The 17,843-nt window shown below is 40.0% G+C and overlaps 2 protein-coding genes and 1 long non-coding RNA gene across 4 annotated transcripts in view; 2 read left to right on the top strand and 1 right to left on the bottom strand.

Annotated features, from left to right (window-relative positions):
* Nucleotides 1–668: 668 nt before the first annotated feature.
* PPP2R3C (protein phosphatase 2 regulatory subunit B''gamma) lies at nt 669–13,832 on the bottom strand. 2 transcript variants are annotated; one of them, XM_053981653.1, is made up of 13 exons: nt 13,759–13,832; nt 12,969–13,096; nt 11,737–11,841; nt 11,023–11,135; nt 10,129–10,226; nt 7,747–7,817; nt 7,348–7,480; nt 6,189–6,244; nt 6,041–6,116; nt 5,292–5,428; nt 3,511–3,648; nt 1,810–1,869; nt 669–1,099 (listed from the first exon to the last, which is right to left on the bottom strand). In XM_053981653.1, the coding sequence occupies exons 1-13, from the start codon at nt 13,805–13,807 to the stop codon at nt 911–913; spliced, it is 1,353 nt and encodes a 450-aa protein (XP_053837628.1). In that variant the 5' UTR covers nt 13,808–13,832; the 3' UTR covers nt 669–910. The 2 variants fall into 2 exon arrangements, with proteins under 2 accessions (XP_053837628.1, XP_053837629.1); XM_053981654.1 differs by lacking the exon at nt 13,759–13,832 and adding an exon at nt 13,309–13,412.
* Nucleotides 13,833–14,112: 280 nt separating this feature from the next.
* On the top strand, nt 14,113–14,901 carry LOC128809272 (uncharacterized). Its single transcript, XR_008437671.1, has 2 exons — nt 14,113–14,379; nt 14,559–14,901. It is a non-coding gene; the product is annotated as an uncharacterized LOC128809272 (long non-coding RNA).
* A 46-nt stretch (nt 14,902–14,947) lies between these two features.
* PRORP (protein only RNase P catalytic subunit) overlaps nt 14,948–17,843 on the top strand; it is a 36,446-nt gene continuing 33,550 nt past the window's right edge. Inside the window, exons 1-2 of the mRNA XM_053981125.1 lie at nt 14,948–15,963; nt 16,917–16,964. Of these exons, the coding sequence (XP_053837100.1) occupies nt 14,960–15,963; nt 16,917–16,964 (1,052 nt within the window). The 5' untranslated portion in view covers nt 14,948–14,959. The remainder of the gene's footprint in view (nt 15,964–16,916; nt 16,965–17,843) is intronic.

The following is a 17,843-nucleotide window of genomic DNA, read 5'->3' as shown; positions in this document are numbered from 1 at the left end:
CACACATGCTGGTTGAATATTCAGGCACCACAATTCAAAATACCATTTTACCCCCACCCCTTCCTTAAGACTCTCATGTGTTCAGCACTACCTCGAACTAATAAATAATGCAGGATTACAAACACTTCTGGCCTGGAGCTATTGTAATTCTGTCTGAAAGCTGAAACACTTCTCTGGCTTTCTTAAGGATTAAGAGAGTTTCACAGCTTTAACTGCTATTGCTGTAGCTCAGTTGTACAATTAAGATAGATTATATAAAATTCTTGCACAGGGTTAACTAGGTGAAAGCCTCCATACAGGTGTTTGGATTAGTTTTAACTAGATCTAAAGCTAGTGCAGTTTTATTTCTGTTAATAAACCTCTTAAAATTAGGTAACTATCCAGTTCAATAATTTACTTATCCTTCCTGTTACACACTTAAAGCTGGTCATGCATGCAAGAAAAAGGCCTAAATTCTTTACTTCTTACTGAAAACTTTTGCCTTCACAACAGAATGCTCAATAGTGCTGTCATTAGAGGAAGCCATGCAGAATGGAGAAGGAGGTTTGGGATGGCTGAATGGATTACTGGCCAGTACTGAAGATAGCAAGAACCACATTCTTACTTTCAGGTTAAATTCACACTTAGAATAAGGTATTTAAATAAGAATAAGGCTTGGTACACATGAAAAAAGTCAAAAAATATTTATTTAAAAAAAAGGTTATTTTTGCCTCTTAAACAGTACTTTTTTGGTTTCAGAATTTAGTTCTGTGATTCGTGTACCACATTTTATATCATGTGTGGGGGCAAAGGAGGAAGGGAGAGAAGCAAAATGGAAGAGGAATTAATTCAGATAATGAACGTTTCCAGCTTCCAGCAGTTGGCCCATCAGATTGAGATCTCTATGGATACAGTGTGCTCCCATTCGACATCACGTATCATCAACATCAGCAGTGCTGTCGTTATCGCTTGCCACAAGGACCTCTCTGTTCTCGTAGGTCCAGAACCCATTCAGATCAATGAGAATGCTGGTAACAGTGTCTCCTTGACCGCTATTGATCAAGTCTTGAAGGGAGATTTTGTAAGGGTCCTTAGGCTTCACCATATCAAAGATTTCATCCTATGAAAGACAAGTCAAAATTGAGAGAAAAGCCCCACACATTAATGAGCAGAATAATGGCTGTTTCATACCATATACAGAATGATCTTTGGGTAACTAGTGCCACCCACACCAATTTACAAAAAGCAGCTGTTAAGCCCCAAAGCATTTAAGATACAAAGCACACTGACTGATTTGCTACAGTTCAGAGCAGTGTCCTCAGCTCCCACATCTCAAGTAAGAATTTGCTTTTCTGGGGAGGCCTCAGCCTCAAAGTGGCAAAATTAATCTCAGTTCACTTGTATGAGCTAAAGTTTTGTAGAAGCTCTTGTACCTTTTCTTTAAGTACTGAAACTAAATATACAGTAGGCAGTAATCAAATTTATAGGCTGTTTGTTTCAGTCACCAGTCTGCCCCCTGTCCCCCAAGGAATGATCCCCAGCCAGAACTGTAAAATGGATTTAGGAAGTACCTTCAAGTGTAAGAAACAGCAACATGTATTTGACAGGTAATTTCTCTATTATTAAGGAAACTACTAGAACACATCAGTTATTTTACAGAGCAACTGCTGACTAGAAAGGCATTTTCAAACCTATGAGTAGGGCAAGTCAGCTCATTTCTAGTACTCTCCAAGGAAATATACAGCAACATAGAAATTATGATGTAATGTAATTAAATTATTAAATGCTTATTCAAAGATTTTACGCAGTACTCCATTTGGTAAAGCTAACCTTGACATCCTGAAAAGAAACTGGTTCTTGTCCATGAATTTTCATTTGTTCCTGAATAGCCTAGAAAAAAGAGAAGTTAGGAATGGCTAGTGCAGTATTATACTGACACTGTATGAAAGTTATTAAATGCTTCTGCATTTTAAGCTGTATTGCCCTCTAACAAAGCATTCATGGTACAGCTTGCAATCACTTTTCTTCCATACATGAGGCAGGGGTGAGTTAAGGCATTATCAATGATATACATCTCTAAGTTCACAGTTCTTAATGAGTATGATACAAATCTCACTTTCATCATGACCAGTGTTAGAGCAATTTTCATATTATCCCTCAACACTCGAAACTTAAGATACTAATGCACTCAAACCATAAGGTTACATTTCTGACACAGTATGAAATACAGGCTAAGGAAAGAGAGAAGGAACATGAGCAATCAGCAGAAAGACAAATCAATTATTTTAATGTGGTACTATTTAAACATCTGCATCATCAAACCTACATCTGCAAGAAACAGCTATGAACAAAACTGTTTCACTAGCACAAGCTGCACAGCCTTGTCAGCACAGCCTCTGTAGGAGCAGAGCTACTCACACTTAATGCTAGCAGAAAAGCAATCATTCACAGAGTCAAGAGGAACTGTTCTGATTTCAAGGAAAACTCTGAACGTTCCACGTCCAAAAGGAGACGTGTTACAATACAGAAACAAGGTGGATATAAGATCCTGCCTTGAGCAGGCCTGAATGCTTTACTGACTGAATGAAGTACATACCTTGTTATTCATCCTTTAAGTATAAAGCTAAGCACCATGACATTATTTTCACAGTTATAATACAAAGATCCATATAACAAAATTTGGAGTGTTTGTCCTGTGTCTGAATAGATACTACTGAGGGAATCCTGCACATGAATAAAGCATCAAGCTCATAACTCAGCTGAAACCATGCACAGCAAAAAGATTATTTTACTGCATAGCACTTCCCTTCCCAAGATATCTCAGGTATCGATGAGAAAAACAAGACAAAACAACAAAACACTTGCCCCCTTTCCAAACCAAAATCACCACTAGTCAGAAGAAAAAAAAAAAAAACAAACGCAAAACAACAAAAACCCATCACACAAAAACCAAGTTTGGAGGAAGATTTTACAATCTTAAGTTAATCTTAACAGCAACTAAAAAAATAAGCTTAGTTTAAATCTATTTTGGAAGCAATGTGTACAAATGCAGACTATGAAAAATGCAATAGCTTTTTTGCAAGCAAATCACTGCATGAAAAATCCCACAGCTGTATAGGCCTATCAATAAATTTCATTATCTTAATTTCTTTTAGTAAATTTTAGGATTACAGTTTGAAATTAAAACCATGGGCAATAATCAATTAGAACCATCATAAAAGATTTTAACAGGTAATCATCACACAATCTTAGGACAATTTTCAATTAAAAAAAACCCAAATCAATAGAAAATATTTTTCCTACTCAAAATCAAACCAGTTAATTTCAACTGCAGATAAAATACTGAAAATACCTTTTGAAATCTTTCCAATTTTAGTCTTTAAAAGAAAATTAAATCTTCTTAGAAGTCGTTACTAGCCTACCTGTGGCTATTGGTAATTTAAAGTGATTTCCTGCAGATCTGCATGCAGAAGCACATAGGCTGTAACACTATAAACACAGCAAATGGCCTACTTGTATAAAGAGACTTACCCTAAAGAAATAATTAAGGGAAAAGACATTCAGGTGTCCTTTGTTCTCTATATCAAGCAGTTTGAAAATATATTGCAGAGCTGCAGGCTCCTTTCTGTTTTCTAATGCAAGCACAAAGTCCAGGTAGGTTTTATAGTCCTAGAAGTAGACACAATCATGTTTATTATAGTCTTCTTTCTAAATTGATTTTGCAAGCAGGAACTCTGTAATTGGCAGCTATTTCATTCTAGGGGATCAGTTTATTTTCTGAAAAAGACAACATGAAATAAAAAATGGCTGCTACCACTAATGTGCACAGAAAAACCACTAATGTGCACAGAAAAGTTACTTTTTATTGTCTGCTGATAATGGGAAGTCCTGCAATTTTAGAGGCAAAATAGCATTTCAAGCATAAATCCAAATGAAACATGCCATATATATGCTTTTAAACAATGTTTAATATATCTTTAAACTGCTGAACATACCCAGCTAGTGAAGAAAAAACATATAAAATGTTTTCATTACCATAAATTAAATGTCTAGTGGCAGTAAGCCTACTGGTACCAAATAGTGAACTATATGGACAATTAAGTACATAATCCTTAAACCAGAGTCAGCGGTTTGGCAAATTAAGTGCCAGAAACATTAGTTAATGTTCCAAATAAGTATCACTCTTTTCTTTTTCATTCAAGAAGTATCACACTTTTCTTTTTCATTAGTATGGATTCTTGGTTTCCCAGTCAAGATACAGTTGTGACAAGGACAGAAATCCTGCAGCCCTGTGTGTATAATGACCCTGTTTACCTGTAACACCAGGGAGTTGTGCTGTCATTCAGAGGGAGCCTGACAGCCTGGAAAAATGGGCTAACAGGAGCCTCATCAAGTTCAACAGAGGGAAGGCAAAATCCAGCATCTGGGGAGGAATAACCCCATGTACCTGTAGAGTTGGGGGCTGACTATCAGAAAGAAGCTTTGCAACAGGCCCTTGCAAAGGCCGCTGACAGCACCCTCAGCTGCATTAAGAAACGCTTTGGTGGCAAGCTGAGGAAGGTGATCCTTCTCTACCCAGCACTGCTTACATGACATCCAGGCACTGGGTCCCACTCTGGTCTCCCCCATGCAAGAGAGATGAACCTACTGCTTCAAGTCCAGAACAGGACAACTAAGAGGATCCCTCATGTCCTCAATGATTATGTGACTCTAACAAAAAAACTCCTCAGATGGCAAAAGGGCTGTATAGTGACCTTATCACTTCACTCTCCAGTCTTCTGAATGCAGACAAGAATTGTGGTTGAACATTAAGTAAAGCTTCAAAAAATATAGATATGAAGTGTTACTTTAAATTAGTTAGACTTCTCATTTTTCACAGCTATGGAAAGCTTACAATGAAAACCACCGTTGTCTTCATGAAGAAGCTGACAGCTTAGCTAACTTGCACTAATCTCACATGTGCCACCTTGTCTTTGGTTCTCTTTAAAACATGACACTTAACTAAAAAGTATTGCTGCATTTTTCAACATGCACTTTGTAATTGAATCTACAAGTGGCTTTCTTGTAGGCTGTCTGGATTTTCTATCACCTCTGCTTTTTCAAATAAGCAATTTATTTTTAGGCCACACTACAATCAACTTCCTCTTAAGAAAATTAACTTTCTAATGTGTTGCATGGTCATTTGTGTGCACAATGATAAACAGAAGTTACTTTACCTCAAGCTACCCTTTAAAGATACTGACTATTAGACATTTCTCAACTCAATAAGCCAAAGATGTTATGCTGTGGACAAAGGGAAAACATGTAATTACCATTTCACCATCATAAGTTAAACATTCCTGAAAGACACGATCCAAGAATATGTTGGTCAGAGTCCCTGTTCCATAGCGGGACAGCTCTTCTTTGCTGAGCATGCCATTGTGATCTTTATCAAGGTTTAAGTACTGACCTAGGAAGGAGATAAAAAAAAGCAAACCATAATATCAGAACCTCTATCAGAAAAGAATTCTCTCAACTGAGAAAAATAAGCATTGAAATGCTAAATTTTCTAATTTCCATAATAAAAGTAATGCAGTTAAGTGAGAATTTACTAGACCCACAATAATATTCACAAAGCATCAGAAATAAGCACAGAACATGGAGGGAGAGAAGTGGGATTCCCACAATGAGGTGTTAGCTGTTCTACTGTAAGTTAATAGCTGTGCATACTGAGAGAGGAGCAGGAGGCTAAGAGCATATTACTTTAGACAAATATGCTGTAAGCATTCATAAAGAGCTAAAGATGATGCAACGGCATGAACAGAGCCAGAAGAGAAGGTTACAGGAGGAATCTTGTGCAACAAAGTGACAGATTTTAAAACCACAATAAAGAGCAACAGTGGAGAACCAAAATTATAAATAAAGTCAGGAAGATAAACTGAAAGGGTGAATACAGGATTTGAAAAGACAAGTTAGCAGCAGGATTTAACATGACAAAAGCAGGGGAAAAATAGCAGTAATAATGTGACTAAGTCATGCAAGAAAGAGGAGAAGAAAAGTGTTGGCATATAAAGGAACCTACCATAAACTCTTAATGCAGAAGGAGCAGAAAACCAGTTTGTTTCCTGACTTTCTTTAGAAAGTTCTTCATCCCTTAACTAAGTGAAACATAAAGTTAGAATTCAGAAGGGGTCAATTAAAATATAACAGTATATGTTAGAGACCTTTACCTCCAGTAAATCATCCAGGAAGCTGCAAGCTAAAATATCCTGTATCTTTATCTTCCCTGCAGCAAGAAGAAGAAAGTACATTTTAACAGTTGCTCAGCCAACATATCCATTTGACTAGTATAATTTAGGTGGTTCTACTTAAGAAAGAAGTATTTGGAGCAGAAAACGATGCCTTTTTAAGAAACAAAAGCTAAACAAAACCCATGTCTAACATCAAGGATAAGGCTCTAATTTCAGAGATAAAATAAAATACCTTTTAAAATGTTTGGACAAAGCTAGCCTGATATTGGCAGGAGCTATTCTGAAGCCTTAAATACCAGAAAACTAGATTAAAATAAATGTGAACGTTCAACATCAACTACTCAAAATGTAAAATAAAAATGCAAAGAAAGCATGCTTAAAACATCTGATGAATAACAATAGTCTCCTAAGCGACATGATATTCTTACGTCTTCAAAACTACAGCTGTGACACAAAGCTAAGGTAGCAGAATGCACTTCTGCTGGTGCAGCTCTGACTGGTGCACAGACACTGTGCTAACAGCTGTGCAAAATAATGGCACTTTAACTTCCCACCCACCCTCTCCAAACGCTTGTAATTACCTCTGTCAGAGGCTGCTGCCCACACAATTCTGACCTTTATAAGGGGCACAGCTGGACCTTGAAAACACGTGCAGTTTGTGACTTAAATCGAGGGCATAGGAGGGAGCTACACTTGTAACTAGCATTATCAGACCTAACTGCAGACCTTTTCTACTGGGTCTACATGGTGCACACAGATTTAGTCACAGGAAAAGCACATCACTCTAACCATTCCTGAGCATTTCCACAGCTCTGTGGATGTTCTGACAAGCAGTTGTGTTGTTGGTTGCTGTGTTTTCTATCCACCCTAAACACGTACAAAATTAGCTACTGCTAACGGCTCCTTATGAGGAAACAGTACCTTATTTGTCAGTTTCTATGAGAAAACTCTAGAGTACCTCAACAGATCCGTATCTCACAGAAATTCATTAGTTGTAAAAGTAGATTATTAGACCACAGTAAAGAGTCATGGTCTTCAGGGGAGAATAATCTTCAATGCTGAACAAAAGCCTACAGGACAACTATACATTGCTTTGAAAACACAAGTAGCTTCAGTGGAAGCATTTTAAGAGACCTACCTGTTCTGAGAGGATCCAGAAAGAAGAAGAACTTTCTAACTGCTGTGCAGACGTAAAAGGAGTAAAAAGATTTTTCTAAGCCATCCAGTTGTGGCAAAGTAGGGATGAGTTCCAAAATATAGTTTTCTAAATCCTGCAGAATTAAGAAAAGGAAACAAGAGTTAAATCCTTTTTTCAGAAAATTACCTATAAGTTTAAAAGGCTAGCACCACTCTCACCACATCTCTTGAATACATGAATTGCAGTTTATCCAAACAAATGTGCCCACCCCAAAACTATGTTATGATATAAGCTTTTACAAGACAAAAATTTCTTTTACAAGAAAAAAAAATGGGATCTTTCTGATGCTCTGTCATTTGATTTAAAGAGAGACATTAAGTTAATCAAGAATTGACTTACTGATTCTCTGAGGTAGCCTTGTCCTGCCACATCATATAAACTGAGACCTATTCTTGTCTGGTGAAGCCATACTGTGAAACAGAAAACACAATTACAATGCAAGAAACCTATGGGGCTTTTGAGTTCATGCCAAAATTTGATGTTATTCTAGAGGCTGCAAGGCACAGTTGGATTTTAAGTGTCTCTTCCCATTTTTCAGAGCTTTAAGCAAAGCCATGTCATGTACTGCTTAGAAACACTGTTTCAGTCTCTAAATTTTTAAAGAGTCACTATATATTCATAAATATATACTATTTATAATATAAATATACACCATTGTCATGACTGCCTTATAATAAGTAGATGTGAAATATGGCTGAGCAGACACCACATTTTATTTGGTGCATGACAGAATGGCTAGGATTAGAAGCAACTGTAAATCAGCTATTTCTAACGTCCTCCTGCCACAGGCAGGGATGCCACCCACTAGATCAGATTGCTCAAAGCCCCATCCAACCTGGCCTTCAACACTTCCAGGGACGGTGCATCCACAACTTCTCTGGACAATCTGTTCTAGAGCCTCACCACCTTCTGAGTAAAGTATTTCTTCCTAGCATCTAGTCTAAATGTCTCCTCTTTTAATATAAAACTGTTTCCCCTTGTCCTATCACTATCTGCCTGGATAAGAAGTCATTTTCTCTCCATTTTATATGCTCCCTTTAAGTAGTGAAAGTCCACAATGAAGGCTCCCCCAGAGCCTTCTCTTCTCCAGGCTGGACAACCCCAACTCTCTCTAAGCCTGTGGTCATAGGAGAGGCTCACATCTTTCCTGTGCTGACTCCAGATGGGGTCTCAAGAGTCTCAGAGCAGAGGGGGAGAATCATCTCCCTTGACTTGCTGGCCGTGCTTCTTTTGGTGCAGCCTGGGCTTTCCAGGCTGCAAGCACACACAGTTGCTTATATGGAGTCATATGGATTTGTTCTCTCTCACTGACTTAGAAACATGTAGCAGTGCATTTTCACTGCATTGAACAGCTGCACAATGTCATATACAAATAGATTGCTACAACCCCTCGTATAGCACCAGAACTGCAGCTACAGCCAAAGGTCAGGCCCTCACTTCTGAGTTACAACACGAGAATTAGAATCACACATCTCCTTCTCTTTGTAAGGAGAAGGCACATTAATTTGAAAATCTACAGGACAACGTGCTTGAAGCCATTGTTAAAGCGCTGTAACAGTGATGGAGTACAGATTAGATTAATAAAAACTATTATTCACATACTCAACATTAAATTTAATCCCATTTTCTGAAGAAACAATTCAAAAGTTCCTCTTATGCAATATGAGCTGTCCTTCATAACATTCACTCTTCAAGGTAAGTGTTTCTCGTGGTGTGCTAAGAGTTAGATGGCAGACATTATACAGTGAGGCTTAAGTTTAAAGGTAAATGCATCACACATGTAGTGATTTGGTGGTGATGGCTGGTTTTTTTTATTTTGTTTACTTAGAAGAAAGGCATCATCCTAAATACATAAGACTCAAAACTTCTGGTTGAAACAAGCTCTGAAAAACCTCTGTCCATCTGGATGGGCCTTTTTGAAATGCATACAATTCTAACAGATTTTGCTGTAAGTCTCCTATCCTGCAGCTTTTGGGTTTGTTGTTGGAAATGGAAATATTACTCATTTCTTGCATGTTGTGCACACCTGTGTATCATGCTTTCTGCTCAACACATTTCTCATCCCCCGCAGCACAAGATTTTAAGTTAAGCAAGCTGAGCTGCTCAGAGAAAGGTGCTGTTCTCCTCTCCTGAAGGCTTTAGCAGATCTAAGAACACAGTAGCCAGGGCAAAAGATAATGAGACAATCTTCCTTTCTGCTAGCCAGCCTAGTGCTTTTAAACAACATCTAATACATATTTTTTTTAAAAAAAGGCATTTTTCAGCTCAATTGGCTAGCTATAATAAATAGCTGAAAATGTGGTAAGTGACAAGCATAGAAACACACGGACATATTTGACAAACAGTTAGAAAACATCGACAGCATCACTCTGTAGAAGGACAAACAGCAAACAGCTATCTGCCCAACCACAGTGGTTAAGATCAAACCTGCCATGGAACTGTATTGCTTTGCACTTCACAGTATTGCCTAAATAAAGGAAATCAGAATGACAATATATATAACAAACAGGTCATGCATATCTGTGTCCAGGGAGAGGTGGATTTCAGAGGTATGATGGACCACCTTCTAGGAACAAGAAAAAAATCCCAAGCCTCAAGAAAAACAGCATCTGCAGTTAAGGGCAGATCTCACTGCTGTTGAAGGGATCATCAAGTAACTAATAAAGCTGAAAATAGCTTTAAAATGAAACAACTTCTACCACAGAAGAAGCATCCACTAACCTTTTCGCATGACATAATTGAAAAACTGCATGATAGATATTCTCCCGTAAGGATCATTATGGAGTAACTTAGCGAAGATCTTCGCTGTAAAGAATTGCCTGTAAAATAAACACAAAGCTACTTCTATGCATCTGATTACACTGCACTGACACATCCAGTTACAGTATTTGACATTTACAGATCCTGTAATGTTTTAACTCAGAATGTGTTAATATGCTACATTACACTCATTAGGTGGAATCCTACCAAGTAACAACAGCAAACTCAATAAAAAGATACGTTTCTGCTCATGAGACTCTTCAGTGATGTAGAACTTTTGAGAGCTTTTACTCTCTTTATTACAATGTGTTTGTAAATTTCTCTTTATTACAATGTGTTTGATAGCTTCCAATCTTCTACAACAATATGCACATAAAAGAAACTGCCAGTACTGACAAATAATTGGCTTCTGCCCGAAGCTCAATCACAAAGCTATATGCACAACAGCCATCTCCAAAAGGAGTATAAAGAACTACTATTCACTGTGCACATCTGGAAGGAAATTCTGCATCAGAAGATATTAGGGAAGGTTGGGCAATATCACTGGAGACGTGATTTCCAGTTAATTTACATAATGTGCTGTTTGCTGACCACTAACACCGAAAAATGTTCATGCTGATAAAAATTTTTCTTCAAAGGGATTCACTACCATTCTTTTAGGCACCTCTATTACAAGTCACCTCAGAGAGGCAGAGTACACCTTTACAAGGATGTAAAGTAACCAGTTCATCAGTAACTACATGGATATAATTTTTTTCTCACCATTAAACTGTTCCCATCTATTTTAGCAAGTGAATGTTACAGTAGCACTTAGGTTTAGGCAAAATGAGCGCATACAAGAGAAGAAAGCCTTACTTGCATTTTGGTCCAGCTTTTTCACCAACTTTCAAGAAGTTTTCATAATTAATCATTGCTTCTTCCCCAGTCATTGGTGATGTCTGATGTTTGTCCAGCAGAAACCAAAGATTCTTAAAAGGTATTTATATTTGGTTAAGAAGATATCTCTTTAGAGACAGCAACGTGCTTAAGATTTAGCATTTAAGAAACTCAGCAAAAATGTGGGCCTGATACAAGGTTTTCTCAGTTAATCAGGACACATGGACAGTTTAGCCAGAAAAGTGAGTGTGTGCTACTTCCATTCCCTTAAATGCTGCTAAACACATGCACACTCTCCCTCCACCACTAGCTTTTCTAGGGTCACACTCCTTTTGTCTTTGCAGTGTAATAAAATCAACCATCTTAGGAGATCTTAGGAGTCTCTCTCAGCGATACATAAACAGAACTTATTTTATCGTCTGGGCCCACCAGGGAAATCATTGCAATGTGCTGGAAAACTGGAAGCCATCCATTTAGTCCTCCCATATAACATAACATAACGAGGGAGCTTCACACTGGCATTACCAGTCCAATACTAGGCAGCACTTCAGCCTTACCAAGTACTGTGTGCCCAAATACAAAGCACCTGACCACTACATTCTATGGGCAGACAGGAAATCATCAAACTCTGACAGGAGATAATCTAAATCCATTCAGAAGCCACTACAAGACATACAGAAATTATTTTCCTACCTGCAGTTCTTCATTATCCAACAGCTCTCTACTTTTCCTTTGCAGAAAGACAGCTCTAGATTCTTCTCTTAATTTCTGAAGCAAGACTTCATCTTCAGCTGGCAGCTGGAAACATCGTGGCATTTTAATTTTCAGCACAGGATCATTCAAAAACTACACACTCAGCAAGTATTCTTAGGTAGTCTTGATCACAGGCTCTGATTGAAGTTGTTCACGTGACAGAAAATAGCCAGTCTACCAAACTAGCTTCTGCTACAAGGGATATCACTTGCACACTGTCTCAAACCATTTCAATAATGAAGCACTTACTTAAAGCAGGACATCTTTAACAGGAGAGGCAGAGAAGTACCTCATACCTGATAACCCATTGAATAAGCACTTTCTCATGGTTGCTAGGTATGAGGGCTCACATATGAAAGACATTTACTGTTGTGTTTTACTCAGGAGAAACAGAACATTCTGTTTTGTGGTAGGCCTGACTCTCCAAAGTGTGAAAGTCTATCAGACTTGTTTGGCCAACAAATAAGATAAAAGAACACCTAGTGTGAAATTTCTGCCAATATTTACGTGCCAAACTGTACAGCACCACTGGAACTTGGAGAGTTGCATGTGTATGCATCAACTGAAACATTAGCTACTTGAAAACTGTATTGGCAGAAACGTGAGACCCTAAGGAATACGTGACCATGAGAGGTTTGACAGAGAGGTTAGCAGCTGAGTGGTCAAGTTGCTGAGTGCCAGCAATATCAAGATGTCAACATGTGCTCCCATCCCAATCTGATTTAGCCTCACAACTAGGTTGCTGGACCAAGCATTTCTGACGGATGATGCAAACAACAGATCCATCTCTAGTCTGCAAGACCAATGACCCACCATTTTCATGAGGGAGCATCCCATTGTGTCTAAGCAGGAAACAGAAGATACATATGTGTAACACCAGTACGTCAAAATTTAGTTAGAACATTAAGTGCCTCTGAAAGACAACTTCCTATCTTTACCAAGCACACTGATTAGCAAAACATTTCACTGACTCTGGTAAGATTCTTAGTACTTATTTAAAACTGCTGAAATTCACAATTGTACAAAACAAAAAAATAGACTAAGCAATTCACATTGCTCAGATTTCAATCTACTTTAGCTTCTGAAGCTGCAGGGTCCCTGTGAGTGAGCATAACATTTTTTATAACATAGAATAACCTCTTGTTAGAAGTTTACCTGGATACTTCACTTACCCTGTAGTAAAATCGTGGTATGTTTGCATATGACATGTTGTCACTTTTTTTCCCTCCTTTCCATTCCATGTAATATTTTGTGAACAATTCCATTTCTTCATCCTTTAGCTCTTGTTCACTCTTTTTGGCTAATTGACACAGAAAAGAATGTTAACCCTGTACTCCAAACAGAGTTCTAACGTAACGAGGGGCTTGAAAAATAGAGCTAATACTGAGGCTTATCTGGTTGTGCTGTTTAGTAACACAAATATGAGGTGGAAATTAGTGGAGAACAGACCAATTACATAAGAGTATGTCCCGTGAGTATGTACACAGCACCTCTTCCAATGACTGCACACACCCGATTCACTGCAAGGTATGGAGCAGCTCATGTAGCAGCTCCATGAGGATGCCTGGCAGAGCAGCAGGGCTCCCGCTTCAGCAGCAGCACTGTTTGGGACGCTGCGAGCCGCCCCTCAAATCGCCTTTCCGCGCCGGCCCGGGGCTGTGGCTGCGCACCTGCGGCAGCGCTGGGTGCGCTCACCCGCGAGCGAACCGCTCCCAGCCACGGCTGCGGCGGGGCGTGTGCCGGGCAGCGCAGCCCTCACCGCTCCCTGACCCGCGGGAGTTCGGTTCTTCGCAGGGCGACTCCGGGACCCGCCCGGCCCCTGCGGCAGCCCGGACCCGGCGAAGTCCGGCAGCAGCGGAGAGGCCGGCGCTCGCCCCGCCGGCCGTGCCCCGCCCCGCCCCGCCGGTGACTGCGGGCACCCGGGCCGCCGGGCCCGCCCGCTCCCGATCCCGGGGCACTCACGCGCGCGGCGCGCGGCCAGCCGGGCCCGCAGCCTCCGCTCCCAGTCCATCGGCGCGCGCCCGCCGCCGCCTCCCCGCGCATGCGCGCTGCCCCGCGCGACGCGCCCCTGCCCTTTGAAGCTCCCTGCCCGCACCCGACATGGCGGAGCAGCCCCGCCCGTCCTGCCGGGGCGCGCGGATCGCGTGTCGCCCCGCCCGCTGAGGCGCGGTTGGCTGCACGCGCGGGCCCGGGCCCGCCGCGCGCTTCCGGGCCAATGGGAAGCCGGCCCGCCCTGCCCCGGTGCACGCGCCTGCCGCGCATGGCCGCCGCGCGCAGCGTCAGGTGGGGCCCTCGCGGGGGGATGAGGGAGAGAGGGGCGAGCGGGAAAGACTTCCCCAAAAGCCGGGGGTTCTGCGGTACCGGGCCGGGTCCGCGGGGCACCGAGTGAGGGACGTGGGACCCTGCGGAGTCTCCCCGTAAGGCGGACCAGCCTGCGGACCTCCCGCTAGTCACCTTTATAATCTAACGTGTACCTGGGATTTCAGTGTAATTACCGCCCGCGGTGTTGCTCTGCCTCTTTGGCAGCGGCGTTACCAAGGATTTGGGATTGGGAAAACAAGTTAAATGGAAGTTTGTCACCAGGTGAAAAATGTGCGGGGAGCAATGTAGGAACCCTGGGACTGCCTGAAGGATCAGGATTGGGATTTCTCACCTGAAATCGTCGAGCTACCTTGAGTTTCGTGTTTGCTAGCATGCAAATGTAAATATCACAGGAAACCACGGAGCAGGTCATGATGTCGTGGTGTTATTTTTATTTTTAGGAAATCTCCTGACTTAAATTGGACAAAGGCAGGAAGAAAAACCCCGTGCTTTTTGTGTAGCTGCGTCAGCGTTGCCTTTCTGCGTACAACACTGACTGTACGCATCACTGCTGTAACCAACGAGCAGGAATATGTGAAACATCTTCTCTAGAAAGAAAGATACCCTCATTTTGGATGATTGTCCTCACAGTCTAAGAGATCGATTTTTGTGATAAAAGATTTTACCATTGTTTGTGTCCGTAAGAGACAAAAAGGACTCACAGAACAAGCATTTGGAAAAAGAAGCTTACACAGCTTGACAGCTCTTCAGCTTCTATTAATAAACATCTCCATACAAACGGTATTTTTCATTTTATAACTTCATCAGATGCAGTGAGCTAATCGTGAGACAGTTTGGTCTTATGATGGCACTCTTTTCTCAAACTAGTCAGCAGGGTTTTCAGGCTTTGCTGTGGAAATGTCACATGTTCTGGCCTGTTTCAAGATGCCGACAACTGTTTGCTGCCTCTTTGAGCATCCCTAATAGGGAAAAAATTAACTGTTTCAGTTTTATGACATCTTCCAGCACTGCTTTACCAGTGGACCCCAAAGAAACTGATGTCTTACCTACCAAGAAAAAGTCTGAAATTGATTGCAAAGAAGGAAAAGGATGGGATGAGGAGACTAAAGAAATACCTGAAGAGAAATTCCACTTTTCTTCCTCTGTTGGAGCTGCAAAGAAATGGTCAATGAGTCATGTTCTGTCAAGGCATAAGTTTAGCAATGTACAACCTCCAGAAAAACCTTTGCAGGCTGAGGAATGGAACAAACTAAGGGAAAATTTCCAGTCACCTGAAATATTTGAAGAGGTGATGCTGAACAGTATGATCAGGTGCAACAGCCCCATTGATGTGGCCAAGTCCTTGCTGACCCACCTGGCAAAGCGTAATGGTGACATTGCATACAATGTGCTGGTCAAATACCTGACCCTGTGTGTCCAGCAGGGACAGGTTTCAGAAATCCGTGATGTGTATGACATCATGAAAGTCAGGTTTAAGATTTTAGAAAGTGGGGCTTACAACCTTCTAATCAGGGGGTTGAGCAATTCAAATCAATGGAGAATGGCCTTGGCTGTTTTGGAAGAAGTAAAAAAGATTATGATTCCCTCACGGGTGTGCTATGAATCTTGTATCAAAGCAGCCAGCCGTCACCAAGAAATGAAACTCGCCTTTGAACTGTACAATGAAATGTTGGCTAAAGATGTGGTCCCAACCTTGGATGTCCTGCAGTCGTTTTTTGACTTCAACAGGGGTATGAAAGGTGCTGAGTTACAAAAAGAGCTCTTTGGTATCCTCTTATATTTGAGAGAGAACCAAATATACCCTCACAAAACATTTATGTGGAGTATAAAGCTATGGTTTGAAAGGTAAATAAAGTTTAAATAGCAAGATGCAGTTCATGAGAGGAGGAGGGATTCAGATTATCCCACAGATCAACTCTGAGACCCCTCAACATCTCATTTTGATTTTTGCTTCTCCACAAAGAGACATGCTGTCATGAAAAGATGCGTTTTATTTACTGTGAAAGTTTAAAATTTTTACTGATTTCACCTTTTCTTTTACCTGTTAAATATTATTCCTTCATACAAAAATTAGGAAATCGTGTTGGGTCATGGCAATTCAAAATAGCTGACTTCATCTCTTTCTGGGGTGCTAGATAAGGAAAATTGACAGGTGTATGAGGGCTTTTCCTGTAATTTATTGGAGTGTAGAAGTAGTAAGCTAGTTGAAAGTTAGCTCTATGTTTTAGCACAATATTTAGCAGGTTACACTGTTTGTTATCATGAGTAGTGATTGTCAGACTCTGCAGATTACAACTGTGCATATGCACAATGGAGTTCACCTGAACCCATTCCATATTTGTCATGAGCCCATCTGTGATTTTTTAGCTGTTGGCTTTGATTTATGTGAACTACAGAGCCATTTTACAAGTTAGTCTTCCTGGATGGAAAATGTGGCAGTGGGAATGCACTACCATTATTGGAATGGCTTATGAATGTGTAGGGCAGTAACTTAAAAGTTGTCAGTGCACGCTGATTGTTTGTGTGGTTCTTAAAATTTGGGACAACATAAACTGTTGATGTTGATGGTGTTAGTTTTTTGTGTGTTGTTAAATGCTGGTTCTTTATATAATATTTCCAGGTGTTACTAAATTAATATGGATTTTTATATAATTCCTTTGTAAGGTAGATGATTGTTCGTTTTTTTTTTTTATTTCTAAATGTTGACCAAAATATAATTATTCTGACTTGTAATTCAGATATTGTTAAATAAGAGCCTACCTAATGTTTTTATTTATCTTTCCATCTGTACCTATTAGTTTACCAGGAGGGAACTGGAGAGGACACCTGACCAACATTAAAGACAGGTAAATGCAAAATTCTGTTTATAAGTGAGGGGTTGTCTTGATTCGTCTATATTGAACCCTTCCTTCAAAAATATAAAAAAAATGCATTCCTTATATACAAAAGTATTTCAGTCCTTGAGAATATGAACCTTTGTTGTGACATAATTTGGCAAGCTCCAGTTTTCAACTCATACATTAAACAAGACCCAGCATGCACATTTGGAAAAGAGTTATGCTTAGCAGAGCCAAGGCAGAAAAACACACTGAAAAATAAGAGGTGCCATTTTACTGTGTGGTTTATTTGTCTCTTGTTTAGGATTTAAAGACTTTCTTTTTGGTTGGCTTTATAATACTGTTGTTTAACACGATCTACAGCAGAGCAGCTTTGGTGTGTAAAGTGTTCTCTTTTTGAAAACTGATACTGTTTGCACACTGCAGTTAATTTGTACAGTTGAAAGATTTCTCCCTGTCTCATTTTCAGTGAAGACAAAATGGTTCTTAGGTTTTCACAGGTATATTTGGATGTGTTTCTATTACAGTGCAGTTTTCTTAATGTCTGTAAACTGCTATTTTAAATGTTATTCTATTTGAAACATTGTTTTATGCTTTTGTAGCAATTTGGCAATTATAAATGTATTAATTATGAGAATGTCTTCAATGGATTATGGGGATTTTAGGTGGTCTCTAAAAATACTCTATATTGCATACTGTGAAGTAAAAGCACAATGTAGAGCCCACAGTTTTTGAAGTCCTTGAAAGAACAGTGATAGCTCACTCTTTTAAGAGTTGTTTGCTATAAAATAGATTATTATTCTGTAAGGATGTGTGTGGTACTGTACTCTGTTATAATAATTCATCATATTTTAGACAGCCTTTTCCAGCCTTTAAGAGTCTTAAAGA

Source organism: Vidua macroura, chromosome 6 (genome assembly GCF_024509145.1).
Source record: "Vidua macroura isolate BioBank_ID:100142 chromosome 6, ASM2450914v1, whole genome shotgun sequence".
In the NCBI taxonomy this organism is placed as follows: Eukaryota; Metazoa; Chordata; class Aves; order Passeriformes; family Viduidae; genus Vidua; species Vidua macroura.
Note: the sequence above shows the minus strand (reverse complement) of the source record. Positions and strands in the feature narration are given on the sequence as shown.

Coding starts and splice junctions, on each gene's coding strand:
- PPP2R3C (XM_053981653.1), bottom strand. CDS start 13,807: ATGGACTGGGAGCGGAGGCTGCGGGCCCGGCTGGCCGCGCGCCGCGCG. Junction 6,117..6,188: donor TCCTGGATGATTTACTGGAG/GTAAAGGTCTCT, acceptor TGTTTCACTTAG/TTAAGGGATGAAGAACTTTC. Junction 3,649..5,291: donor TAACTTATGATGGTGAAATG/GTAATTACATGT, acceptor GTCTACTTCTAG/GACTATAAAACCTACCTGGA.